This window comes from Dendrobium catenatum, unplaced genomic scaffold, assembly GCF_001605985.2.
Source record: "Dendrobium catenatum unplaced genomic scaffold, ASM160598v2 fragScaff_scaffold_1287, whole genome shotgun sequence".
Taxonomy (NCBI): Eukaryota; Viridiplantae; Streptophyta; class Magnoliopsida; order Asparagales; family Orchidaceae; genus Dendrobium; species Dendrobium catenatum.
The window spans coordinates 21,182-49,131 of NW_021319749.1; the positions used below are offsets into that span (position 1 = coordinate 21,182).

Consider the following 27,950-nt stretch of genomic DNA (forward strand, 5'->3'; position numbering starts at 1 on the left):
AGACATCCATTTAAATTAATAAAAAAAAAAAAGATGATTGGAAATAAATTGAATATGCACAATGAATAATATAAAATGTGCTTATTAGGTGGGCAGATAAACATTAGTGTCAGGGATGGTATGTTGTCTCATAGACAAAAGTTATTATTATCCAATATCACATCTCATTGTTATTTTTTATGGGCTGTGTGCGAACCGTGAACGCTCAAACAAAATGGCTCCCTTGTTTCATATTACGAATGGGGCCAATCGCACTATTTCAACGTGGTAAACAAGGAATAAAGGAAATATAGCATTGCTCTTCTTACTTTACAAGCTAAATCTACTTGGTTGCTGAGCTGGGCAATTTTAAAATCATGCAGATGCTGCTTTTTCCATCAAATTAAGGATTAGTTTGGGGCAATTTTCTTACTGCTTCTTAAAACAGCTTTCTTGTATTATTTTTGTATTAAAAAGATGCTTTATGAAGCAGTAAAAAAACAAACCATCACCTACTGCCTCATTTGAGACGACTTTATATCACTGTTTTCTTCTTACTTTTAAGATATTTTGTACTGAAAATCAGTTTTATAAAGCAGTAAAAAAGTCATCTCAAATGAAGCCTAAAGCAATACTATGATGATTTGCATCACCTCATTTAACGAATTTCATTTTTAAAAAATGCACAAAATAAAGATTTTAAGCTTATGGACAAACAAAATGAGAAGGTGCAGTTTTTTGCTACGCAGAATTCCAAGTCTATACATGAACTAGCTAGCTTCCAGACATGCCAAACTGTTGCTGTTTCAAGCTCATGACAGAATAACATTTGCAGTAATAATTCACAAAAGGTTTCTTGACATCACCTACTTGGAAAGCCATAGAAGGTAGTAGATAAGACTAGAATGCCATGATTATATTAGCTTAGAAGAAGAAGAAAAAGAAGAAGAAGCGAAGCAACACACTCACTAGGCTGGTATTACCCTGGTCAGGTTCAAAGGGACTGTCTGGGCCTGCAGTAGTGTGCAAGCACCCCTAGTGTTGATTAGATTCAGTAAGGAAGCAAATAGACATGAATAAAACAACAGTGAAACTGCTTGTAGAGAAATGGAGAAAAAAATTAAGAGAAAAAAACCTTATTTCCAACGAAGTTTGATGTATGCACCAGTGTTTTAAATACCCAGTGACCTTTCTTTTGAGTGTTGATTTCGTGCAGTAGATAGTTCGTCCATGGAGCTTTTATTAAAAAATTTAGCTCATAATATTCTAATCAATTTTTTTATCAGAATTGATCTCAAAATCATTTTAAAACCGATGCAGAACAATTTTAAAAGAATAACAAGTATTATAACTGAATTTTTTCTGTGTTGTTTAGGGTGATGAGAATGGGGGATGCCTCTTGAATATGTACGAGTATATTTCGGAGCCATCAGAAGGGAGAACTGGTGACGGAACCAAGGTCACTCATTATGTTCTACAACTAGCATTTCAGGTTGATTTAGGGTTTCAGTTCTTTCAACAGAGTTCTTGAATGTTTGGAGCGAACAATCTTTTTTTTTTTTTCCCTCAAAAGATAGATTAGTGTTTTGACTTAAACTGATGCCTCATTTAGCTAGGCTTCTTTTTTTCTGTAGTTAAAATCACAACACAAATTATTTAAAAAGGCTCAAACAGTTTCTTCAGGCTAAGTTTGGTTTAAAGGAATGAGAGTAACAAAATGCATTTTACTTCACAATTCATAATCTCAGATTCAGTATTTGGTTCTGATATATCAATATATAGCATTCTTTTAACCAAATTTACCTAAACACTTAATTTTTTGTTTTGGTTAGGGTCAGTTTCAAACCAAATCTTGTCTGAATACAAGTCTATTTTCCAGAAAATTATACAGTTTGATTCTTTGACTTGATTAAGAACTGAAAGAGGCTAACCCATTCACGTCTCTTACACCGTGTATTTTGCATTAACACTAAGGTACTTTGGAAGTTCCATTACGAAGACGTGCTGAATGCTAATCAAAGAACCTAGTCAAGCATCTATAGGTTCATGATGCAGAAGCTACAAAAAACTAGTTTCAATTCCTAACTGAACTGGTTAATGTGATCGACAGTCTTGAGATTTGAATCTTCCCTAACATCTTTCTGAGAAAATATTAAAGCAGAAATTGTGCCGATACTGAATATCACTTTAACCAAGGTACCAGTGAATTTGATCAGAATGCCACTTAAAACAAATTTAGCGTTTCTCATTTGTACTATTCTACAACAGATGCCTCGAACCATTTTGAACATAAATCAGCATATGCTTCTTCATTTAACAGAGGCCGGTGTTCTTGAATTACAGCTCAACCAAATTAATTCGACTTACATGGAGACCTATTTGTTTTCCAAATCATTAGCACACATTTAATAGGATGGCTTCTTGTACACCCAATGTCACTTTAGCCTAGTTAATTATTAAGTCACATGAATATTATGAACTAGTTTACTAAGAACATGAAGTTTCTTAAGGGTTCATTTGAAGCCACATAAATCAATTTGCCAAAAAATTGAAGTCACTTAGAGAGCTGATTGACTCATTCATGAACTTCGCAACTGAAGTCATCAAGACACCTAAGGCTACTCTCCCATTTAAAATGAACTTGCCAAGATAACTCATCTTTGATCTTATGTAGAGATCTTGCTACGGAACTCATCCGAGAGGTCGCCAAAGGAAATTCTTCCTCCAATGATCACATCCTCAATTGGGATTCATCTAAACATTATCTAGAAAAACTTCATATTTTTATGGTAAGTATTGTTAAGCCTTGATATATAATTTTACTTATATTATTCAAATAAAGTTATCATTGTAGTGTTGAACCGCAACCTAAATTAATAAATAGAAAATCAGATGATGAGTATGATATATCCTAACTCATTCTTATTAACTCAAATCAAATTATCTTCTATTTTATAATAAATACCTCATAAAATTTTAGAGCTTCCCTATTTAATTCTCTTAGCCTCTCTCTTCTCTTCTCGAAGATCAATTCCGGGGCCGATTCGCTCCCCCGAAGTCCTCGCCGTTTATTTGATCTGGCTAAGTCGATCCAAAAGGGCATGTGCCCTCCCTAACCTCCCTTCAAGGTGAGGGGATGCCGAGAGGCTGCCGAAATCAAAATTAACAAGGAATCCTCACACAATTAATTTGTCACTTTAAATTAATAAAAAAAATTAAAGTGCAAGACCTACACAACCACCTTCCGATAATTAAAAATTGACTTGATTTGTTATTCAACCTCAAAGGGTATAAATTTGCTTGTAAGAACAGGCTTAAAATACATCTCCATAAATGGTTGGATGATGAGTACTACTCTAAGCCAACCAATCATATTATGAATCTCTCATATTGGAAGAGATCAGTAACATCACCAAATGTCAATGGATACACAACAAATGGGAAGGCAATTAGTATTTAATTTGTCTCATATGAATTTATCAAGGATTAATTTATGGGGACTCTTAATTATTTCCTGATTTAACTATTCCAATGACTACATGTGCATATTGAATTGTAAAGATCAGGCTATTAAATCATGGGGCATTAGAAAGACAACTTCTGGACCTAAACGCCCCAAGCATAGGGTATCTAATTAGGATTATAAATGGTTGGATTACCCATCTGAGCTATCCATATGATTGGTCAGTGGCAATAATACCGAAGCCATTCAATTTTACACACTATAACCCACTTATATTTTTCACCATCACATGGATGTAGTATCCACGTTCAAATAGAATTTAGAGTTACCAAAGATGGGATCATTCATAGAGTTTGCTTACCTCATTTTAGGAATCAATATGAAGTTCATCTAACCAAAAATTATGTTGATGTGAAAATTATTGACCCAGTAAATATTAAACAATGGTTTAGTATGAACGATTCAGATTTGAGGGTTACTTGATATGTTAATTATGCATCAACTAGGTGGCCTGCTTTTCATCAGAATATGAAAAGTTGTGATCTTGTAATGAGAAATTTCTATCCTTTTAATAAATTGTATGGATTGTCCTACCCATTCCCACAAAGCTAAAGCAGTTTATCTCCTTTGTTGCGGATAATCATCACAACAATCTATAACCTCATCTATTTTAAATACCTACTGAAACGGTTGGAATAATAAGCGTCCTAATACTGTCGTGAGCATGATTGATAGCATGAAGAATGAGTCTTTTTGGGTTGAATAGCCTTTATCTTGGCAGGGTTGAATATATCTTTCATATTCCAAGTTCAAGAAACATATACAACAGAACATTTGACATTTAATTATCATTTGATGTCCTGCAACAAAGAACTTCTCTAAGTTCCCTTATGAAAGTTCTTTGGAAAATCCTTTGTTATGTGGAGATCAGCTTAGATCTTCTTTCTATAGATGGACATGTATCAAGACTTAGCATCTCTCAGGGTCTTTGTAGAACCGAAAGGCCCCCCAAATCTTGTAGTTCTTCAGATAGATATAGTCATCCATGCATGTGAAGAGATCATAAGAATTATAGAAAATCTTAGTGAGCAATGCATAATTGATTATGACGCTTCGAACATAGTATATAAATGTGTTTAACAATAAAGAGAAATCACAATTTGATGATTTGAAGAATTAATAATTCTCAAAATTCATTAAGATCTTATACTCAAAGAAATTGTGAAATTGTCTAGGCCACACTCGCTTACGGGCAACAACAAATGATTTGTAATGAATGTAATTTGATGTGTTGTTATACGAGAAATATTAACAAACTTGTAAGCAACACACTACAATTCACCTGTAAATGGGAGCAGAGAATTCCTAGTGCCCACAATGATTTTCCTGCAGGCATGGACTAGAAGCTTTTTTTTTTAAGAAAATATTTCATTAAAGGGAAAGGTACAAGCAAGTCCAAAAGAGGACTAAGCATCACAAACTAGAAGAAAACAACCTCGAGGAAACAATCAATCATAAAAGAAAACTCAAATAATCCGGGCTCAGTTAGTGGCGAAAATCTGCGACCACCCAATCAGTAGGCAGGGACCATCCAAAAGGAGCAAGCATCAGGCCACAACGAAGAAACCCATAAATGGACAAACATAGTGACAACCCACAAGAAGATCACCAAGCAGCCGCCCCAGTGGTTGCCAACAAGCCTAGCCGATCAGATGGAGAGCAAAATCGCCTCATCATTTCCCAGGGTAAAAATCTCACCACCACCATCCAAACCAACGAAAGCCTTCCACAACCCCAAAGCCGAAATGCCAGACAGCCAAAACAAGGCATCCCAAACTCCCATCCAAACACGAGTGAAACCACTAGCACCCAGACATAAGCAAAAAGACACCATTATTTGGATTTCCTATGACAATGCTTGCCCCCACCCAAGGAACAAGCATTTTCCACAATATGACCCACCTGCAAACTATAAAATTCATGCAAATTGTCAGTCGGGTCAGCCAAACCTTCCCCCTCCCCTTCCCCACTAAAAGAGGAAACATCCAACCAATCAGAATGAACTTGCTAGCCAAATGAGCATGCATCGCCTCATTGGAAATTAGAGAAACCGACACATCAACAAAATGAGCAATCGCAAGCGCCCCCATAGGCGAATTTAAATCAATCACATGAGAACTTTCAGCTGTAAAACCCAACTCAGAGGATCCAACATCTACCACCTGATTAACTTCACAGTGACCCTCAACCTCTTCGACCCGATTATCACCAGAAACAAAACTAATAAGTGACTTCTCAATAATAGTAGGAGAAAAAATATTGAACCCGCAGGCACAATAACCCCCTCCAGAATAGTTGGAGGGCCCAAACAAACCACAAGCTCATGAATATCAATATTAACATTACAAACATTCAAATTCTCCATTACAAGTGCATCAGCGTCCGAAATAACTGGAACAACAGGAGACCCACAATCAGAAGCAACCAAGGAAGGCCCCATAAGACCAACAACAGTGGAATGAACAACAGCCCCAGCTGCCTCCACCCCAAGATCAAAACCACCCCAATACCTGCACTAATGAGGACCTCCTTAGAAGACGTAACGGGACACAAAGCCTTAGAAGAAACAACATCAATATTTCCATCAACAACAATATTTTCCACAACACCAATTTCATTCCCAACCTTCTTAATAGGAATATTAGAAATAGCAGAACCATTCACCGGGACAGACGACAGGGAACGACACTCCACCCTCACATGCCCAAGAGCTTTACATTGATCACAAAATAGAGGGAAAGCCTCCATCTCAACACTCTGAATGTATCAAACTTATCAGGACCGAGTCACACTTTATCCGGATACTTTTTAGTGATGCCAAGTTCTACCAAGACATGCGCAAGAGAAGGCCGAGAACCAACGGAGGTGGCGTAGTCAACTTTTAACGGGCGGCCAAACAACAAGCCCAAAGTGTGTAGAATTCGGGGAGAGAATAGATGAGGCCGTAAGTTAGGAAATGAAATCCAAATGGGAATAATAGAGGATTCAACACCAATATCAAGGGAAACCATTTGGATAATTTCATGTAACAATTATAAACAATATAAGATCTATGGAAAAAAACCCTGCTATAATCCAAGTCACTCATCAATTTTATCAACACATAAGAGGAGTCAAGCAAGCTAACCAAGAAATCAGTAGTGAGCTTAAGGTTGAAAAAAACCTACGGATGAAATCTAAGCTAGGGCGACGGAAAGGACTCTTCTAAGATCCACACAGCTGGAAACCCCTTAAAGGTAGTCGTTTTGATCTTCGAAAAACAAACATCAGAGGCAGAACTAGATAAAGCATCCAAGAAAGAACGCGACTTGTTGGATCCATCCAAAAAACCAAGATCCAAGACCCGATTTGCTGCCATTCAGGCCATGAATGGCCTAAGGGGATGAAACGAAAAACAACCGAAAATGTATCAAAAAAACCAAAGGAAACAAAGAAAAACTTTCCTTAATCCAGAGAGACGACACCGGCGAGGGTCGCCAAAGAAAATCCGCTGGGAGAAGCCCAGCGGAGCGGAACGGGAATGCCCTAACTCCGCGGGAGAGCATTGCTAGAGAGGAGTTATCCAAACTTATCAAGACCGAGGTACACTTTATTCGGATAATTTTTAGTCAACATGGACAAGAAGCTTGTACAAAACAAACCAGTATGTTTAGGGATAATAGCAGGGAACTTCTAATGCATGCTATAGTTCATCTATGAGCAGGAGCAAGGGATTGATAGTACACACAATTAGCCTGTAAGCAGCAATAGGAGTTTTGTATCAAATGGTGTAACTCACAAGCCAGAACATCATTTCCTAATGCCTATTGAATAAACATTCCCTACAAGCCACGAGATCTGCAACCTACTTGTACAAGCAAATAGAAGTCCTATATCCTTACAAAAATACTGGAAATACACTTGAAAATATATCCCGCATGTGCTCTTATAATCACATTTGATTCCTAAATCCAACGATCCGAGAATACAGTGCGGGTCAAATATTCAAGTTTCATTGTCCTATATGAAAGGACTGGAGTCACCCTGACTTGAATCATAAAATGACTTCCAAATTCCTACAAAAATAAAAGTGATGATGACCGTGTTGAATATAAATATTAACCAAAGGGGTCAAATCTAAAATCCAATAAAAATCTAAATCTCTAAAATGAAATCTATCACCTAAAAACTTAAAACTAAAAATACATCCACTCCGGCAATTGTTTGTCGGGGATGATATATTTAAAATTAACTTCAACTCATAAAGAGAGTGTCATGTCAGGTGTATCATTAAGATTCATTATCAAATAGTCTCTTGCCAGTAGGGATGTGACACACGCCCTCTGATCGGGTAGTTTTGCCGCAAAATAACACAATTAGATTACAATTACGGTCTAAACCCGTATGTTCCCTAATGGCGTCAAACCCTTAAGTAATGAATCATAGGGTATACTCAATAGGCATAAAGCCCTTTGTCAGCTAAGGTGGAATCAAATCTATCCCCTTAAGATAAACATCACCGCAGGTCTACAAGGTATCCTTGGACGACACAACCCATGACTGTTGTTAAGGTACCTTTCGTCAGGTTGGGTCGACTACCTCCTCTGACTAAGTAGAACAAGGATCATGACAGTCCGGGACAACAGAACCATTGGATCTTGATCAAGCGTCTTCATTCCTCCATCACCTATTTTAAGTTTATGGTAATAAGTTCCAAATCATAAAAATCAAATTCATATCCTAAAATTACTGCTATTATACACTAGGTAATTACTGTAACCTACTTAAATGACTATCCTTAATCTAGAGTTCTCTCTCGTTATCGAGAGGGATAATTAAATATAGGGGACTCAGATCATAAAGTCCTCACAAAATGAGGGCGAAATCTCTGGGTAGTCTCTTATCTAAAAACCTAATATGCCTTCGAAAAATTCACCTGGAACTTAAGCTCGTTAAAACTCTCAGGTGTCAACAAAAAGAAAAAGGTAGCTGGCGCTGAGATTCTGGGGCGCAAAAATTTTCGGAGCCCACAGGCTTATATGTTTGGTTGCATTACTAGACCATTGACATATCTCCAGCTACAAGTCTCTTTATGAAGGATAAAGTTCAAATGATTTCTGATTGCTGAGAAATCATTGTTAATTGGTTGCTAATCTTGGGATTCATCATCAGTAGTTGTGGCACATATGAAAATAAAATCAAGTTTTGTAGTATCCAAAAATGGCACCCAACATGGGACCATTAACGCTGAACTAAACTTAGAGTTGACTTCTTCCAATGACGGAGAAAACTTTTTAATTTTTTCAACCATTTTATTTTTTTACTTTAAATAGTCTTTTTTTTTTTGTCCTTTTTTATCCTTCATAGTTGTGACTCCACTAGTTGTCCTTTGGATAGTTAGCCTTCTTTAATGCATTATTGGAGTGTTCGGAGCAAAAATGAACAATAATTTTATTCCTGGTTCTATTGAATACTCCTTAATTTTTTTCCTATTTTATCCAATTTTCATTAAGCTCTTAAGAACAATTTCACTCCTCTCTAGTTCACCCTTGTACATTTCCTCCTACATCTCTCTATTAGGCTTATTTTATACTTGCTAGTAGAGTTCTAGTATCACCTATGGATACATTTGGATCCAATACCTCAACAAATACATATGCCGAAGTAAGAAAACACAATCATCCGTAACCTGCATATTCTATGCACAAATTTCTCTCATCCTGGTCTAAAGGGGCATCTCGGTCTGCACAAAGGACTAGCTCAAGGTTCTCTCTTTGATAGGAACTAGAAAATATTTTGAATAGAGACAATAGAATATGCTGATGTACAAAAAAAACTATAGCCAAGGAGTGAACGCATCTATGATATATGAATCGAATAAAGATTAGATTAATGTTTCAGTGCTCTCTGATGTGATGGCATCGAACACCTAAATGCATAGCATATTTGCTACAAGTTGTTTAGTTTAACTTGTAAATAGTTTTATTGTATTCATTAGTAACGCTTTAAAAGATCTTAAATATACTTCTTACTGGGCATTTGCCAATAGAATAGCATACGATGTAGACATAGAAAATTAGTGGTGCCGCTCTGTAGACATTTATTGCATCTATCATAATTGAAAAATAAAGACTAATAATGAAATAAAGGAAATAAAGTTACTTCCCATCCATGAATAAGCCTGGCCAACTGCAACAAAATTGCTTAGCGGCTTGGAGTCAGCTGTCTGGAAAGGTTGGTAGAGTACCCTGAACATGCAAGAAAAGAAAAGAAATACTTGCACACTCCCTACGCAGGTATTAACCTGTTCAGGTTCAAAGGGTCTTTCTCAGCCAGTATGCCTCCATAGTGGCCAAATGGCCTATAATATTGCAGGCATGGGCACCCCCGGTGCAGATTGATGTCAAATAAAAGCCAAGGTAAAATACCGTACGAGATTGTAACGGTTTATTACAGCAGAAAACTGAACAAACGAGACCATAAGAGCAAAGCAAAAAAATGCTTTGCATTATTTAGTATAATATCGACTTACATATACCCCACAGGAAATGTCAACTGCTGTAGTAACATGGAGTCATTTTCAAGCTTCGGCAAATACCAAGATGTAAACAAGCTCCTGTCAGGGAAAAGGGATAAAAATGAAACATGAGTTCACAACTTCATACATATTATACAGAAAACAAGGGGCAACTCCGGTCATTTTCCTTAGTTGAAAAATACATTACAAAACAGTGAAATGTCTAGGTTTAATCATTTTGTTTAGACGTAGCAAAAAAAACTAATGGCGGGTTTAAACTCCACATGCGCATTCAAAAACACTCAAATGTGATAATTTTGATCTCAGGAAAAAATGAATAAATATAAATTTATCATTTTTTTAACCATGTTTTCTATCTTCACGCAACAAAATCAGCCCTATGAAGATACAAGGATACTGAGCAGGCCAAAAATAAAAAAAGCATGAAAGCCGTCGAGAAACAATATGTTTTTGGAATAAGCATGAACAATAATATAAATTGACAGATTTAACAAATTAGCATGAACACATATAATACAATGTCACTAAGTTATATATATTAGAACACATGAAACCAATGCAATGTTAAAATGCGGTGAAAAAAAGGTTGTAAACCTCATTACAAACTGACAGACTGTCAAGAACACAAGATTCTTGAGGAAGGGTTTTGTGCCTTATTGATTGAATATAGAAGCCCTTAAATAGCCATAGTGGATGAATACAAAAATAATAATAATAATAAATGAGGAGAATATTCATAATTATGAGGATGTAAATGCACATCTCCCTAGTAAGTTGTTCTCCTAATATAACCCTTCCTAATATTATTTCTCGTGATTTGTAGTGCCTTGAAACCTTGAATGTATTGGTTTATTAGTAAATGTTCATAGTTAGCTTCCTACTCAAAATTTTTAGTCCATTTATATTTTACAAAGAAAGTTGTGCACAAAATCACTTGGGTTTTATTCCAGCCTATGGCCATATTTATACAGCCCGAAAAGAGTTTCTTAACATGGAGTATACAAAATCAGGAACTAAAGTTAACTATACAATTAATTACAATAAATTAGCCCACACTTATTGTTGAGGTGATATCTACGAGCACATGAATCAATGAGGCGGCATGCATGGACTGATTCTAGCCATAGTTTATGGAGGGCAATTGATATTAATAGCACATTGATATTTCCACTCAAATTTATGCTAGTTGGCCAAAACATATAAATATGAATACAAGAAAATAGCATCTCTGCTAGGTCAAAATGTCTTCCCAAACATGCCTACAATTTAAAGATTTATAGGGATAAGACGTTTAGATTTCAAATTATAAATTATAATTATTTTTTTTAAAGGTTTCTATATTAATATCACAATTAATTATAATTAATTAAACATCAAATTAATAAAATACCAAAAAATTTAAAGGATTTAACTTTTTGTAAGATTTAAGCTATCATTTTTGCTATTTGGCGAAACTTAGGTTAAATTGTTTAAATCCTCCTCAAATCTATTGATGTACAATTTTATGGATTTAAAATTGTCATTTTTACTGTTTGGCAGGATATTTATGCTTAAATTTTGTTGTAATCAATCTATTGTTTGCAATTTAATGATATTTAATTGTACGTCATGTTTAAAATGGCGTGCACCGCGTAGTACGTTATGCATTATGGCTCTACGGGAAACTTTACGCTGTGGTGCGTCATTCGTCATTGACAAGTACGATAGTAATGGAGGATTTACATCTAGTGTAGATGAATGTAAGGATTGCATTTCTTCAAGTGCTTAAAGAAGAGTTCTATATGATGCAACCTCAAGATATATGATCACACGTAAAGAAGATCTGATGTGTAAGCTCAAAAAGAGCCTATATGAGCTGAAGCAAACATTAAGATAGTGGTACATGAGATTTGACAGGTTTATGTCAAATAATCAATACATAAAGTACCAGATAGATCATTGTTGCTTCATCAAATATTTTGATAAATGTTATATCATTTTTCTTTTGTATATAGACGACATATTGATTGCAGGGTAAGATATGGAGAAGATAAGATGTTTGAAGTAGTTATCAAAGGAGTTTGAAATGAAAGAATTGGGTCCAACAAAGAAAATTCTCGATATGAGAATAAGTAGAGATAGAAGAGCGAGTATACTGAAGCTGTCTCAAGCTGAGTATTTTGAAAATGTACTGCAAAGATTTAACATGACTGAGACAAAGTCAGTTTACACTCCCTTGGATAATCATTTTCAACTATCTAAGGAACAATCACCTACATATGAAGCAGTGCAAGCACAAATGGAGAGGACTATGTATGCTTCAGTAGTTGGAGGTTTGATTTATGTTATGATCTATACGAGACCAGATATATCATATGTAGTGGGAGTAGTCAGCAGATTTATGAGTAACTTAGATAAACTTCATTGGAAGGCCGTTAAGTGAATTCTCAGGTACTTAAGAGGATCAACTGACAAAGCTCTTTGCTTTGGAGATGCAGGGATTGATATATAGGGGTATGTAGATTCTGATCTTGTTGGAGATCTTAATGGTAGAAGAAGCACAACTGGTTACATCTTCACTTTGATAAAGACAACGATGAGTTATATTATTTGTGGAACCTGATGGTGTTAATCACTATTGCCTCAGACCTAAAGTTGGGTTTCCAAGTTACATAAGAATGTTGTGTTTGCAACCACAGAAGTTGGGTATATTGCTATCACTGAGGCTAGCAAGGAGATGGTATAGTTGCAAAGTTTCTTCGCAGAACTTGGCAAAAGGCAAAGGAATGAGAAGTTGAACACTGACATAAGTGCTATTCATCTAGCTAAGAATGTGGCATTCCATGCCAGGACAAAGAATATCCAGCTTCGATATCATTTCATCAGATCACTTCTAGAAGATGGTCAATTATCTTTAAAGGAGATTTATAAGACCCAGAATCCTACAAACATGCTAACAAAGATGATGACAGTTGATAAACTGAAGCTATGTGTAGCTTCATTTGGCCTTTATAAAGGATTAGAGTAGGGTTGAGCCATGCTACATGTACTATGAATGGTGTTACATATGGGGAGAATGATTGATTGCAATCAATTTCCAAGTGAGAGATTGTTAGTTCTGTGTGGAATCTGATTATGTTGACCAATCGGTTTATACTAATCCATCAGACCTCAATTCAGCCTATTGAGCTAATTGAAGGGTTGCAAGGAGTCCTCCCCCTGCTTGGGTTTGAGTGTTTTGCACTAAAAAAAAAATCGTACAATTATACAGTGATGCAGCACTGTGTACCCAAATGCCCCGGCATTATATAGTTTTTTTTTTTTTGGAGAAAGACAGAGCGAAGAACTGTGTCGTTGCTAAGGAGGCATTACAATGCTATCAAGCAGACTGAAGACAGAGAGTAGTGTCGCGGTGCTGCGAGACGGGCTGGCAATTTTCTTTCTCATTTTTCATAAAGGGTTGCGTCCCTTAGTGGTTTTGTATGTTGTAGTGTGAGAATGGTGCAAGGGTGAAAAGAATTAAGGATAGAGTGAGATAGAAGAGAGATCTATACTATTTCTCCCAAATTTTCATGGTAAATTTCTTAGTGTGGTGTAGCTCCGTGATTTTTTTCCGATTTCGGATTTTTCACGTTAAATCCTAGTGTTCTTTATTTCAGCTGCATTTTATCTTTCTTGTTTGTGTTCGCTATATGTTTTACTTCCTCCAACAATAGCAAACAAAGTTGTGCCCAAAACTACTTGAGTTTTATTCGATCCTTTGACCTATATGTATACAACCCTAAATGAGTTAATAGAAAATATAAAAAAATTGGAACTAAAATTTTAATTACAATAAATTAGCGCACAGTAATTGATGTGGAGACATCCTTAAGTACATAGATTGGTGAGGTAACATACAAAGAGCAGATCTAACTATAATTCATAGAGGGTAATTGATATTAATTGCATACATTGATAGTATCATCCATCTACCATATAACATAAAACGTCATTCTTTAAAACCTAATATAGTTATCTTAAAATATTAAATGCAAATGACACTAATTAGTTTATAAATGTAAAATGATTAATTTGAAAGTTATGGGAATATCAGAATTTGAACTCTCAGCGACTCACTTTCTCACCACATTGAGCCTTAAAGATAACTATCCACAAGCCAAAAGCCCAAAGTATGTGAAATACACTGGAAAATAAAGCATATCTTCACGAAATAAGTCAATGAATAACTTGAACTACAGCCTACCTTTTACTGGCGTATGGCATAGCCTTCAGGCACATAGATCTCCCCACCAACTTCACCATGCTGCTCTCCACAGATAGTTTTGCTGGCAGCAAGAAATTCGGCACTCATAGATTCCATGCCCTGCTTCAAAGCTTTCCTCGGGTGTTCCATATCCATGCTCATCAGCATACTTGGAAACTTTATTGGGAGTCAGTTAAGTGGATTCTCAGGTACTTGAGATAATCAATTGACAAAGCTCTTAACTTTGGAGATGCAGTGATTGATCTATAGGGGTATGTAGATTCTTATCTTGTTGGAGATCTTAATGGTAGGAGAAACACAACTGGTTATATCTTCACTTTGGGAAAGACAACGGTGAGCTATATTATGTGTGGAATCTGATTGTGTTGATCAATCGGATTGTTCTATTGCCTCGGACCTCAAGTTTGTTGTTCTTACTAGGGGTGCGGGGGTTTACCCCTGCTTTGGTTTACCATTGAAAAAAAAAATTGGTACAATGCATCGGCGATGTGTACCTCAGTGATGTGTTCCCAAGCGCCCCAGCACTGATCGACAGAGAGCAGAGCATCACAACGCTCTAGATTCGACACCGTAGGGTTGCGAGTTTGAGCGCTACAACATCATCAGATAGAGGCTTGAGCGCTATAGCGCTCCAAACTAGTGCTGTGAGATAGACTGAACAGTTTTCTTTCTTGTTTTTTTCAAGGGTTGCGTGCCTTGGTGGATATAACTTACTTTCTCTTATATTTCTTGTATGTCGACATTGAGAATGATATATGTGAGAAAATAAACAAGGAGAGAGTGAGAGAGAAGAGAGATTTGTACTTATTTCTCTTAATTTTCATAGTGGATTTCTTGGTGTGGTGTGACTCCGTGGTTTTTTCCATAATTTGAATTTTCCCACATTAAATATTGGCGTCCTTTACTTTCCGTTGCTTTTACTTTCTTCATTGTTTCATTGCGGTGTTTTACTCTCTCATCCCCAACAAGTTGGGTTTCCAAGTTACAAAAAATTGTTACGTTTGCAACCATAGAAGTTGGGTATATTGCTATCACTGAGGCTAGCAAGAAGATGATATAGTTGTAAAGTTTCTTCGCAGAACTTGGCAAAAGGAATGGGAAGTTGCATACTGACAGCATAAGTGCTATTCATCTAGCTAAGAATATGGCATTCCATTCTAGGACAAAGAACATCCAATTTTGATATCATTTCATCATATTGCTTTTAGAAGATGGTCAGTTATCTTTAAAGAAGATTTATAAGACCCGGAATCTTGCAAACATGCTGGCAAATAGGGCTGTCAACATTTGACCCGACCCGAAAACCCGACCCGAACCCGACCCGAAAATTTCGGGTTTGGGTCAACCCGAACCGGGTCGGGTTCGGGTTCCAAAAATCGACCCGTTTGAAAAACGGGTCGGGTTCAAATTGACACCCCTACTGGCAAAGATAATGACAATTGATGTTGAAGCTGTGTAGCTTAATTTGGCCTTTATAAAGGATTAGAGTAGGGGTGAGACATGCTACATGTACTATGAATGGTGTTACAGATGGGGAGAATGATTGATTACAATTAGTTTCCAAGTAAGAGATTATTAGTTCTATGTGGAATCTAATTGTGTTGATCAATTGGTTTATACGAATGCATCAGACCTCAATTAAGTCTATTAAACTCATTGAGGGGTTGCAGGGGGTCCTCCCCTGCTTGGGTTTGGGTGCTTTGCACTTAAAAAAAAATTTGTACAATTGTACAATGTTACGGCACTGTGTACCCAAATGCCCCGACATTGTATAGTTTTTTTGGAGAAAGACAGAGTGAAGCGTTGCATCGTTGCCAAGGAGGCATTACGGTGCTGTCAAGCAGACTAAAGACAAAGAGTAGAGTGTCGAGGCGCTGCGAGACGGGCTGAAAATTTTCTTTCTCATTTTTCATTAAGGGTTGCGTCCCTTAGTGGTTTTGTATGTTTCGCTTTGTATATTCTAGTGTGATAACAGTGCAAGGGTGAAAAGAATTAAGGAGAGTGAGGTAGAAGAGAGATCTATACTATTTCTCCCAAATTTTTATGTTGAATTTCTTAATGTGGCGTAGCTCCGTGATTTTTTCCCAGTTACAGATTTTTCATGTTAAAACCTAGTGTTCTTTATTTCAGCTGTATTATATCTTTCTTGTTTGTGATATATGCATGTTTTACTTCCCCAAACAATAACAAACAAAGTTGTGCCCAAAACTGCTTGAGTTTATTCCATCCTTTGACCTATATGTATACAACCCTAAATGAGTTAATAGAAAATATACAAAATCTGGAACTAAAATTTTAATTACAATAAATTAGCGCACAGTAACTGATGAGGAGACATCCTAAAGTACATAGATTGGTGAGGTAACATACAAAGAGCAGATCTAACCATCCATAATTCATAGAGGGTAATTGATATTAATTGCATACATTGATAGTATCATCCATCTACCATATAACATGACACGTCATTCTTTAAAACCTAATATAGTTATATTAAAGTATTAAATGCAAATGACACTGATTAGTTTATAAATGTAAAATGATTAATTTGCAGTTATGGGAATATCAGAATTTGAACTCTCAGAGACTCACTTTCTCACCACATTGAGCCTTAAAGATAACTATCCACAAGCCAGAAGCCCAAAGTATGTGAAACACACTGGAAAATAAAGCATATCTTCACGAAATAAGTCAAAGAATAACTTGAACTACAGCCTACCTTTTACTGGCGTGTGGCATAGCCTTCAGGCACATAGATCTCCCCACCAACTTCACCATGCTGCTCTCCACTGATAGTTTTGCTGGCAGCAAGAAATTCAGCACTCATAGATTCCATGCCCTGCTTCAAAGCTTCCTCGGGTGTTCCATATCCATGCTCATCAGCATACTTGCGAACATCTTCTGTTATCTTCATAGAGCAGAACTTAGGTCCACACATTGAACAGAAATGTGCAACCTTGGCACCCTCGGACGGAAGTGTCTCATCATGGAAGGCCATGGCAGTCATAGGATCCAATGATAAAGCAAACTGATCCAACCATCTAAACTCAAACCTCGCTTTGCTTAGTGCATCATCCCATGCTTGTGCATGGGGATGGCATTTCGCCAAGTCAGCAGCATGGGCAGCTATCTTGTATGATATAACACCTGCTTTCACATCATCACGATTTGGCAGCCCTAGGTGTTCTTTAGGTGTGACATAACAAAGAAGTGCAGTTCCAAGGGCACCAATGTTGGCTGCTCCAATGGCTGAGGTAATATGATCATATCCAGGAGCAATATCAGTTGTCAAGGGACCTAGTGTATAGAATGGAGCCTCGTTACACCAATCCAACTGTTTAACCATATTTTCGGGAATTTTGTGCATAGGGATATGTCCTGGACCTTCATTCATCACCTAAAGAATCAACAGCAGAACCCGATACAATTTCAAAACCACCACAGAAATCGTTATGAATGACAAAGTAATAATTCTGTTGAAAATGTTAACCGCTTAATTACGCAGAGGCATATGATCAAAGAATTGGAAAACAAAATGGGCAAGAAAGAAAACCGAAAGGAAAAACACGTCCTAACCATGGAAAGTGTTGATTTAAATGATTCTGCATCATTATGCTTTGTTTTTTTAGTTATTCTATGTAAAAACCTGCTATTAGGTCAGCTCCTATACGACCAGTGTGTGTTATCTAGTATTTGAAAAAAATTGCTACGAGTAGCTATTCACTGCATGATTTCAGCTAACAGCCCATGGAACTCCAATCAACACCCATGGAGTTGGAATCATTACCAAAAAGCAAAGTGATAGCTATACTTCTACCATGTACTCTATTAGTTCCAATATGTAGTTGTTGTTTCCATTATTTCCCTCAGATTTTTTTTCTATTGTCGATGTGTTTTTATGGCAGTATCTATCCAATGAAAAAATTGCATAATGCAGAATTTAGTTGTAGGACAGGTAGGAATTTTGTTTTATGCTTTCTTCCCTAGATTTTTTTGAGGAAAAGTCATCTTATGTTCTACTGCAGAAATAGCTTCGTAATTCTTTACAATCAATTCATAATAAAATTAATACAGCAGCAATGAGGCGCAGTCATCAATTGAGTGAATCTTTAAAAAATTCTCAGTGTACTTTTGTGCGTTGATCTTTTTTTATTTTTTCACTCTATGTATGCATAAGTTTCACCAATCTCCCAATAGAAATTTTAGGCAAGGTTTGAAATTCCTGCTAAATGTATTTAAATCTATTGTCTTGAGGAGATCTTGAAAATTTTCATAATTTCTTATTTTGGGTCCTTTTAGGCCAATAAAGAGGAGCCCTTGAGGCATATAAGAAAACCACTAATCAATCAATATTGAAATACAATTTCAGTTTTTCTTTCTTACAAGTATGTGTTAAATATTGTGGGCTCCGAAAATTCGGCCCCGGACCCGCTGCGCTTTTTCTTCGAGGGAGTTTTAACGAATTAAGTTCTTGGGTAAATTTTGGAAGACAGATGGGTTTGTAGATAACCCAGAGATTTCACCCTCATTTTATGAGGACTTTATGATTTGAGTTCTGGTTTCCTATAGGCGCAAGCCCCTATAGTTAATTACCCCTCTCGATAACGAGAGCTAACTTTCGATTAAGGCTAGTCATTAATTAGATACATAGAAATATATATTATATGGCATATAGTAGAAGCATGGGCATGAGGATTTGAAGGTTTGATGTTTAAAATTGAAATTTTCACCATCTTTCACTTAAAGCGGATGGTGGAGGAATAGATGATGAACTCAATCAAGATCCTATGGTTCCCTCGTCCCAGACTAGGGGTGTAAGAGCCGGCTCGAGCTCGACTCGTTTATGAGCTCGCGAGCTGAGCTTATCGAGCTCACGAGTCAAGCTCGAGCTCGAGTTCAAGCTCGTTTAGTAAACGAGCTCGAGCTCGAGCTCGAGCCGGCTTGGCTCGTGAGCCGGCTCGATTAAATATTAATATTTTTAAAAATAATTTATTTTATTTATTAAATTTAAATATTAAAAAATTATAGTAATAATCACCTAAATTTTATTTAAAAGTGAAATATTTCATATTTTTATAAAAATTTTGTTTAAGTTTTAAAAATTCCGCTTAAAGTTTATAAATCCCGCCTAATTTTAAAATTTTTGAAAAATCCCGCCTAAATTTAAAAATTCCCGCCCATGGCTGGCGAGCCGGCTCGAGCTCGTTAATAGTGACACGAGCTCGAGTTCGAGCTCGACTGTCGAGCTCCACTCGAGCTCGAGCTCGAGTTCGAGCTCGCTATCTATCTAACGAGCCAAGCTCGATAAGGGCCAAAACTCGACTCGACTCGACTCGTTTACACCCCTATCCCAGACCATTGTGGTCCCTGGTCTAATTAGTCAGAGGAGGTAGTCAACCCAACTTGACAGAAGGATCCTTGTCAGCAACCATGGGTTGTTTCGTCCAAGGGTACCTTATAGACCTAGGGTGAATTTTTGTCTAAGGGGACAAATTTGAATCCACCTTAGCTAACAGAGGGTTTTGTGTCATATCGATTATATCATATTGATTCGTATCTCAAGAATTTGATGCCACTAAGGAGCGTATTGGCTCTGGCCATAACCAGTATCTAGTTGAGCCATTTGGCGGCAAAACCACTCGGCTCAGAGAACCCTGGGTCATAACCGTTTATCATGCAGTGTTGTTTGGCGGCGAAACTGCCGGTAAGATGACACGTACCACGTTCTTTCTAGCAGAAGACTTTGAGAATGGATCTTAGTGATATTTTCGACTATGCATTATCTCTATATGAGCTAAAGTAAATTTCAATTTGTCCACCTGACAAACTGTTGCGGATGGTAAATGAATTTTGCTTTTAGAGGTTTGATGAATTATTTCAATTTTAAATATTTGGATTTGATGATTTTGAGATTTTCTATGGAGCTTTAAATTTCATGGGAATTTGAAAATATATTATCATAGGTATTACAGATGATCAGGTTTCGTAGGCTTCATGTCTTTATTAGTGAATTATCATTGTTATAGGCCTTGAAGGCCTTATATGAATGTATTAAGACAAATATACTTGTCGTCACCAACGTATATTTGTTTGATGGTTCAAACCCTGTCGACTCCTATTGATCCGTATAGAAGGATCGATTTTCATAGGCTTTATGCCTTTTATTAGTGAATTATCTTGATTATAGGCATTGAAGGCCTAATATGAATATATTAAGAAAAATATACCAGTCGCCACCACTGTATATTTAATTGGTGGTTCGAATCCTGTCAATTCCTATTTTACCCGCTTCGGATGACCAGGTTTCATAGGCTTTATGTTTTTATTAGTGAATTCTCTTGAATATAGGCCTTGAAGGCCTAATATGAATGTATTAAGACAAATATATCGATCGCCACCACCGTATATTTGTTTGATGGTTCGAACCCTGTCAGTTCCTATTAACCCGCATAAAAGGATCGAGTTTGAACTTGAATTTACATATTGACCCGCGCAGCATCCCTAGACGTCACGTGTGTACTTATAACATGCTCGCCGGGGCCCATGTGGGTGTATGATTGCACTTACCCCTTTTTATGTATCTATGTGTATACAAATTACAGTGCATGTGCGGGAGTATGTTTTTTAAATATTTATAAATGTCTTCTGTCTGCTTGCATGGATGTTGTGGATCCGGTGGAGGTATTATCTGGATGTCATGAGACACCTCATCATCCTGATGTTGACTCCCCTTTTCTCATTCACCGGGAGGTCCTTCTTGAAATTCGTGACCACTACCTTAAAAAGAACTCTTTTCAAGATCTATAACGTATAAGGCTTCTACAAGATGTAACATCCATAACCACATAATTGGCCTTCAAAATGAATAGAGGTATCTGAGTGCTTTTGTCACTTCTAGTGTTTATGGATGTCAGAACTATTTTCTTCCTAAGTATATGACCAAGAAGAAATTTTGGAACACCAACAAGTTTAATTCGAATTTGTTCAAACATTTATTCCATTCTACCAGGAGGTGTCCTTCTCCGTACATCGAGTTGTCTTCATACCCGACGTACTCGCAAATCTCAATCACTGTTGTTGTAGGTGATATATGTACTTGCGTCTACAAGAGTTCGTTATACTTACGATATACCCACTGTTGTTATCCACAAGTGGCTCATGTTTATTTAAAGAGACCAGTTGTATTCACTATGACCTCCTGGAGGTGTTCGTAGAAGAACTATTGTTCATGCATCATATCCACCTTTCATCAATCTTAGGTGGTTTGATGTACTTGTTTGCAAGGACGGATCTTCTATTATAAATTGTCAGTAATGCCATCTCAATTCACAGGCAAACTGTTGTTTGTGTTGAGGCTCTCGTTGATGCAAGTAAGAAACACTCGTACATTCCACAGTCAATTGTCATCGCTTGCAAGTATAGGGTATTCAGTTGCATGTGAACTATTAATGTTGGCTACAATACATTGCCATTTTCAATTTTTGTTGTCTTTATATGAACTGTTGTGTGCATAACAGGCCCTTTACCACTACTTGTAAACACTGTTCTTTCACTCTACTGGCGAATTTTCGCTTGCATCAAGGCCTTCATAAATACATGTGGGAGATACTCGTGCATTTTACACATGACTATTATTGCTTGCAAGTACAATACATTTGACCTCATAGGAATAGTTGTGGGAGTTCATTTTATTCATCATGGCCTCCTTGTATATACTTGTAGGATGATGGTTAATGCTATTACAAGTCCGTGATTTTTACCTTTGGGATGAACACTTGTATTATAGTTCCCTTTTTCTTTCTCATATATTGATTGACTTGAGCACTATGAGTTTCATATTATTCATTTGTTAATAAATTTGTACAATCATCTTCACTCGTACTATTGCATTCCCTTTTGATTTTCGTTGACTCATGCTTGCAAGAAAGCTATATCACAAGTTCACTTGTTCATCAACATTCATCTGAGTGCACTGAAGGCTTGATTCAAATCAAGTCTAAGTTCATAAGTCCTTGCAAGTTCTTATATTCAGTTCACATCAAGCTAAAGTCCAAATTTGTAAATCCTCTTATGTTCAAAAGTTTGCAAGTTCATGCTCATTGTAGTTCCCTTCTTAATTCGAGCCCAAGTGTTTTGTAATCAAAGTACAAACTCTTTGCTTGAGTTCAATTCCAATTCATGTTCAATGTCCAAGCATAGTCTTGTCCATTTATATTTGAGTCAAAATTACCCAAGTCATATTCACTTAATATTCAAATCAAGTTCAAATTCGAACTTATTTTATTTAGGTTCAAGTCTTGATTAGTCATTTGATTTGTGTTCAAATATGTCTTTGTAGTGCATTCATTTGAATTCAAATTGAGTCCTAATTCATGTCCTTTGAGTTCAATCAAGTCCAAGTGCGGTCTTCTGTTCACTCGAAATTTCGGCAGCCTCCCGACGTCTCCCTTGTTTAGAGGAAACTACAGGAAACTGGGCCTCTCGCCGCACTAGAGAAAAGCATATATGGTATGTGTCATTAGATATCGCGGCCGTGAAATCTTCAATCCCACCACGCCAGAGAAAAGTGTGTATGGGTCTTCGGTACCTGTTGCCAAAGAAAAATAGTTGTTTCCCCGTAGGTACAGAGCCATGTACGGGTACTTAAGGTTATCCCAATCATGCTAAGAAAAGCGTGCATCAGGCCTACCCGCCTCGTCTTAGGTTTCGCACCGAGTTTCCTTCCCACCACGCTAGAGAAAGACGTGTATGACGGTTTGCTGGCTCGACACGAACGCCGAGAATAGGATTTTGGGGTCGATGATTACTTACCTGCCTCGTCGTAGGTGTCGCACCGAGTTCCCTCCTACCACGCTAAGAAAAGCGTGTATGTGTGGTTGACCGGCTCGTCACACACGCCGAGGGCAAGCTTACTAATTTTATAGTTAATTATAAATTATTTATAATTAATCATACTTAACATATAATTAAATATATCTAATCCATAATTAATTATTGAATTAATTAGATTTATAAGTAATTAAAGATTGATTATAATTAATTATATTTTAATATAAAATTAATTATATTAATCTAAAATTAATCATAAATCAATTATTTTAATTTATAATTAATTATTTCTAATTACTTATAATTAATTTAGAATTAATTATTTTAATTTATAACTAATGATAAATTAAGTATAAATAATGATATCTAATTAATTATATTCAATTTAAAGTTAATTATAAGTTAATTATATCTAATTTAAAATTAACTATAGTTTAACTATAATTAATTATAATTAGATTAAAACTTAAGCCGTGGGCTAAATGGCTTTGGGTATACAGGATTCGAGCATCCCGTAAAACTCTCGGTGGAATGAATCCTCTATTTCCCTCATTTCTTGCCCTAAGGGCTTGATGGACCACAGGATTTACATGATTTGGCCGAAGAAGTCCATGTAGGGGAGAAAGTTAACTTTACAGCAAGGGAGCTCCCTTCCTACAGATGTCGCATTTTTATTGGCGACCGAACGGAGAGATGGCTTCGGTCACCTGACCCAATAATTTGCCCTTTTAACGATGGTGAAGACGTGCATAGGGTATGATAGGATGCGACGTCGAACGTGCGCAGGATGGCCATGACGTGTGATTGGACAGGTATGAGATTTTGTGATTTTTTTTTTTTTTTTTGGGACCGAGGTCAACAAATATGTGTACTTAAGAGTGCTTCATAGGTTGGGCAACTACTTACAAAGCAGTGGAGCCTAGTTGTTCCTTTTTTAGTGACTTTTATTGTTATTCTTGCAATTTTAATTAATTAGTACGTTGGTTTAGTGCGGTGATTAAATTTTTTTCAAGTGAGATGTATGCCCAATTTTCTTCTTAAGTTTGAATCAATTACTAGCTGAATTTAATCATTTACTGTTATTTTCTTGTGAAATTTCAAATTTCAGGCAATTGCTGCATTATCTTGTGGAATGAATATGTTTGTTATCCATACAATAAATACGACAAATTTTCACTAAAATAAGTTACATTAGAAACCCTGGACCCTTGACCATCCTAGATCAAAGCATCATTAAAGAACATCTCTTAAATAACTTAAAGAACATCTCTTAAAGAACGAAGGAATATATAAACTATGATGTTGCACATATAGCAATAAGCCTATACAACTGAAGGCATCACTAGCCAAATGGTGAACAATTATTAGCAAGTCCCACATTCACTGCATTTAAATATGATACAGGTCTAAGAGATGTGCTCTGAAGATTCTAGAAAAGAATGGACTTGATAAAGCTTATAATTAATTCATTAAGGATATGTATAAAGGAGTTGTTACCTGTGTTCAAACACAAGATGGTTTAACAAAGTATTTTCCTATTTGAGCTAGATTACATCAAGGATCAACTTTAAGCCCATGTCTTTTTTGCTTCAGTCATGGATGTTCTTACTAGACACTTGTATGAGGTTATACCTTTACATATGCTTTTCACTGATGATATTCTTATTGTTGATAAACTAGAGAGCGATTAGATGAAAAACGTGAATTATGAAGGTTAACCTTAGAGTCTAAAAGTTTTCGGTTGAGTGGATTTAAAACCGAATACATAGTGTAATTTTAGTAGTAATATAATTGTGGGATTGTGACATTGGGTGATCAAATCATTAAAAAGAATGCATGTTTTAGATATCTCGGGTCTGTTGTTCAAAGAAATGGTGAAATAGGTGAGGATACTATTAGTAAAATTCAAGTTGAATGGTTGAAGTGGATGAATGCATGTTGCATGTTGTGTGATAGGAAGTATTCTTCAAACGTAAGAGAAAATTTTAGAACTGCAATTATTTATGGCACAAAATGTTGGCCATTAGAAGAGAAGCATAAAATTAAGTTATGTGCAGTAGAGATGAGGATGCTTAGATGGATGAGTGGTTTTACACTTAGAGACTGAATGTGAAACAAGTATATATGTGAAAAGATTGAGTAGCTACGGTGGTCGATAAGATTAGAGAGAGTTATCTTCAATGGTTAGGTCACATAAAACATCGGCCTTTCGATGACCCTACTAGAAGAGTAGATGTATTAGATCAGACCTCTATCAAGAAAGATAGATATAGGCCTAAAAAACTTAGTTAGAAATTATTAAAAATGAAAAATGATATTTTTAATTAGATTTCAATGAGAATTTAAGATTTAATAAGACACAATGGAGAAAAATGATTCATTTGGCCGACCTCACGTTGTGGGATAAAGGCATGTTATTATTGTTATTGTTAGCTATTAGTAACTCTTTTACTTCCAGCATAAAAATGTAGACTGTGTTACCATTATCAACCAAACAACCCATTGATAAGAACTATATTTCTGTAATGGTAGAAAATTAACTAAGAACTCAAAAGACAAGCAAGGCACATCTGATATTTAGTGATAGATACATAACTGACAACTATCCTTAAAGCGGTTAACATAAGTTGATAAATGAAGATCATAGATGCACACATCTATATCTAGTACATCTTTCATAGCTCATTAAAATCAATCAAACTGATGACTTATAGATTATTGAATAATATGGAGAAATAAATATTAAAACTGGAAGGGAGTAAATAACCAAATCAATTCATACACATCTAAAATACCTGCACATCCTTTTCCCAAGCCCTGCGTGTGAGCTCACCCTGTGTTAAAAGCTCTGCGAACTGTGCACTGTCATTAGCATCATATATAGAACCAGGCCTAAGTCCATCACCAATAGACAGTGCCACATCATACTGATTGCAAATGTCAAGGATATCATCCCAATGCTCATATGCAAAGTTCTCTTTGTGATAAGCTAGACACCATTTTGCATGAATAGATCCTCCTCGTGAAACAATGCCAGTCATTCGTTTTGCTGTAAGAGGAATGTAGCGAAGCAGCACACCAGCATGGATGGTGAAATAATCAACGCCCTGCTCTGCCTGTTCAATAAGAGTATCTCTAAAAATTTCCCATGTAAGTTTTTCTGCAATGCCATTCACTTTTTCTAATGCTTGATAAATTGGAACAGTTCCAACCGGCACAGCAGAATTCCGAAGAATCCATTCACGAGTCTCATGGATGTAGCGACCAGTTGACAGATCCATGGCCGTGTCAGCACCCCACATAGTGGCCCATTGAAGCTTATGTACCTCTTCCTCAATAGAACTCACAACAGCAGAGTTACCAATATTAGCATTCACCTTGACTAAGAAGTTCCTACCGACAATCATTGGTTCTAATTCCAGGTGTTTCTTGTTGGAGGGGATGATAGCTCTTCCACGAGCAACCTCAGACCTCACAAATTCAGGATCAAGATTCTCACGAGTGGCACAGAACAGCATTTCTTCTGTAATGATTCCCTTCTTAGCATAATACATCTGTGTGCATCTGGGTTCATCTAGCTTCTCTCTTTGGTCAATCCAATCTTTCCGGATCTTGGGAAGACCTGAAAATGATTAAAAATAGATTCAACATCATCAACTAACAGAAGCTTTGATATTAATAGTAACTAGAAATGACTTTTGGTCGGCATAAAACACAAAAAAAAAAACGCAGATTGTATATGAGGTGCACAAAGCTGTATTAAGTTGATCGAATTTCAAACGTTGTAAATATGTATTCTTAAAAAACCATCATCAATGTAATTAAAATGTTGTCTGCCAGTTGGACTAAATTCTCAGACATCATGCCACTAAAGTACTGGCCATGAATTGATACTTCAAAGAGAAAACATTATAATAACATATCTCTGGAATAAGGTAAGCATTGTTCCCTAGCACTCTTATTGTGTGCATGTGCGGGCACAGATGCATGCATCTATGCCAGTGCAAGCATTGCATCAGGAAAATCGCACTAAATGAGAGCATACTCACCTACACGAGGGTTCATATTTTGCGGACCACTAGTATCATATGTATCAAAGTATTTTTCCATCCCTGAGAGATGGACACGTCGAAATGGCACCTTGAAGGCATGGCCAGTTTTCTCATGAACAACTTCCCTGCAAAATAATTACCAGCGTATACTGTGTGTATTTTCAAAATAGAGAATAAATAAATAATATTGCTGTGTTTATAATGAAAAATTCATTTCCACAATCAATGTGGCGGATTGTATAAACAGAAAATTTGATCAAACACATGCCTGTACTCCTTCGTGCTCTTTGGAAAGCATTCTTCAAAGGATGGAAGTGGAAGGAAATCTGGAGCAGCTGGATCAAGGGTGTGTCTCCTCTCTTTTAGCTTTGAGGGTTCAGTTGAAGGGTCAAAGGTCAGAGTAGCTCTCGCACTGCAGCTCATAAAAGTGTGGCATGTTTCCTTCTCCAAGAATTTTGAGGCTTGCCTTGTTGCTTGAAATCCAGGGAAGAAACTAGTGTTGCATAATTTGGTTGCAGTAATGTGGCCACTCTTACTCAACACACAACCAAGTCCTGGTGTCCCATAAGCTGATGCCATCTCTTCACAAGGATCAAATAAATCAGTAATCATGAGATGTTTGTCTGACTTCACAAAATATAATCTTTAAAAGCATATATTCCAATGATCCTTCTATGGAAGATTTATTTGTTGATTTACAAGTTACTGTTAAACCCCGGGGCATCCCTTGGCATTTGATCCCACAGCTAGTATGGGGATCCGTGGGAGATTCAACTAAATCACGCCGATCTCCTTTCATATTTA

General features: G+C 36.5%; 1 protein-coding gene across 3 annotated transcripts; it reads right to left on the reverse strand.

The window, feature by feature from the left end:
• Positions 1 to 687: 687 nt before the first annotated feature.
• Positions 688 to 27,747, reverse strand: LOC110113539 (phosphomethylpyrimidine synthase, chloroplastic). Of its 3 annotated transcripts, none has more exons than XR_002305157.2 (6): positions 27,415 to 27,747; positions 27,144 to 27,271; positions 25,890 to 26,716; positions 16,985 to 17,662; positions 10,014 to 10,097; positions 688 to 992 (listed from the first exon to the last, which is right to left on the reverse strand). XR_002305157.2 is itself a non-coding variant. In XM_020846173.2 (5 exons), the coding sequence occupies exons 1-4, from the start codon at positions 27,723 to 27,725 to the stop codon at positions 16,988 to 16,990; spliced, it is 1,941 nt and encodes a 646-aa protein (XP_020701832.2). In that variant the 5' UTR covers positions 27,726 to 27,747; the 3' UTR covers positions 9,879 to 10,097; positions 16,985 to 16,987. The 3 variants fall into 3 exon arrangements, 1 of the variants encoding a protein (XP_020701832.2); XR_003702382.1 differs by lacking the exon at positions 688 to 992 and adding an exon at positions 9,493 to 9,842; XM_020846173.2 differs by lacking the exon at positions 688 to 992 and having other exon boundaries at positions 9,879 to 10,097.
• Between the last annotated feature and the right edge of the window lie 203 nt (positions 27,748 to 27,950).

Excerpts from the sequence above, each read along its gene's own strand:
- LOC110113539 (XM_020846173.2), bottom strand. The coding sequence starts at position 27,725 with ATGGCATCAGCTTATGGGACACCAGGACTTGGTTGTGTGTTGAGTAAG. Across the intron at positions 27,272-27,414 it reads AAGAGCACGAAGGAGTACAG|GGAAGTTGTTCATGAGAAAA; the intron begins GCATGTGTTTGA and ends ATTATTTTGCAG. Across the intron at positions 17,663-25,889 it reads CTTGGGAAAAGGATGTGCAG|GTGATGAATGAAGGTCCAGG; the intron begins GTATTTTAGATG and ends TTGATTCTTTAG.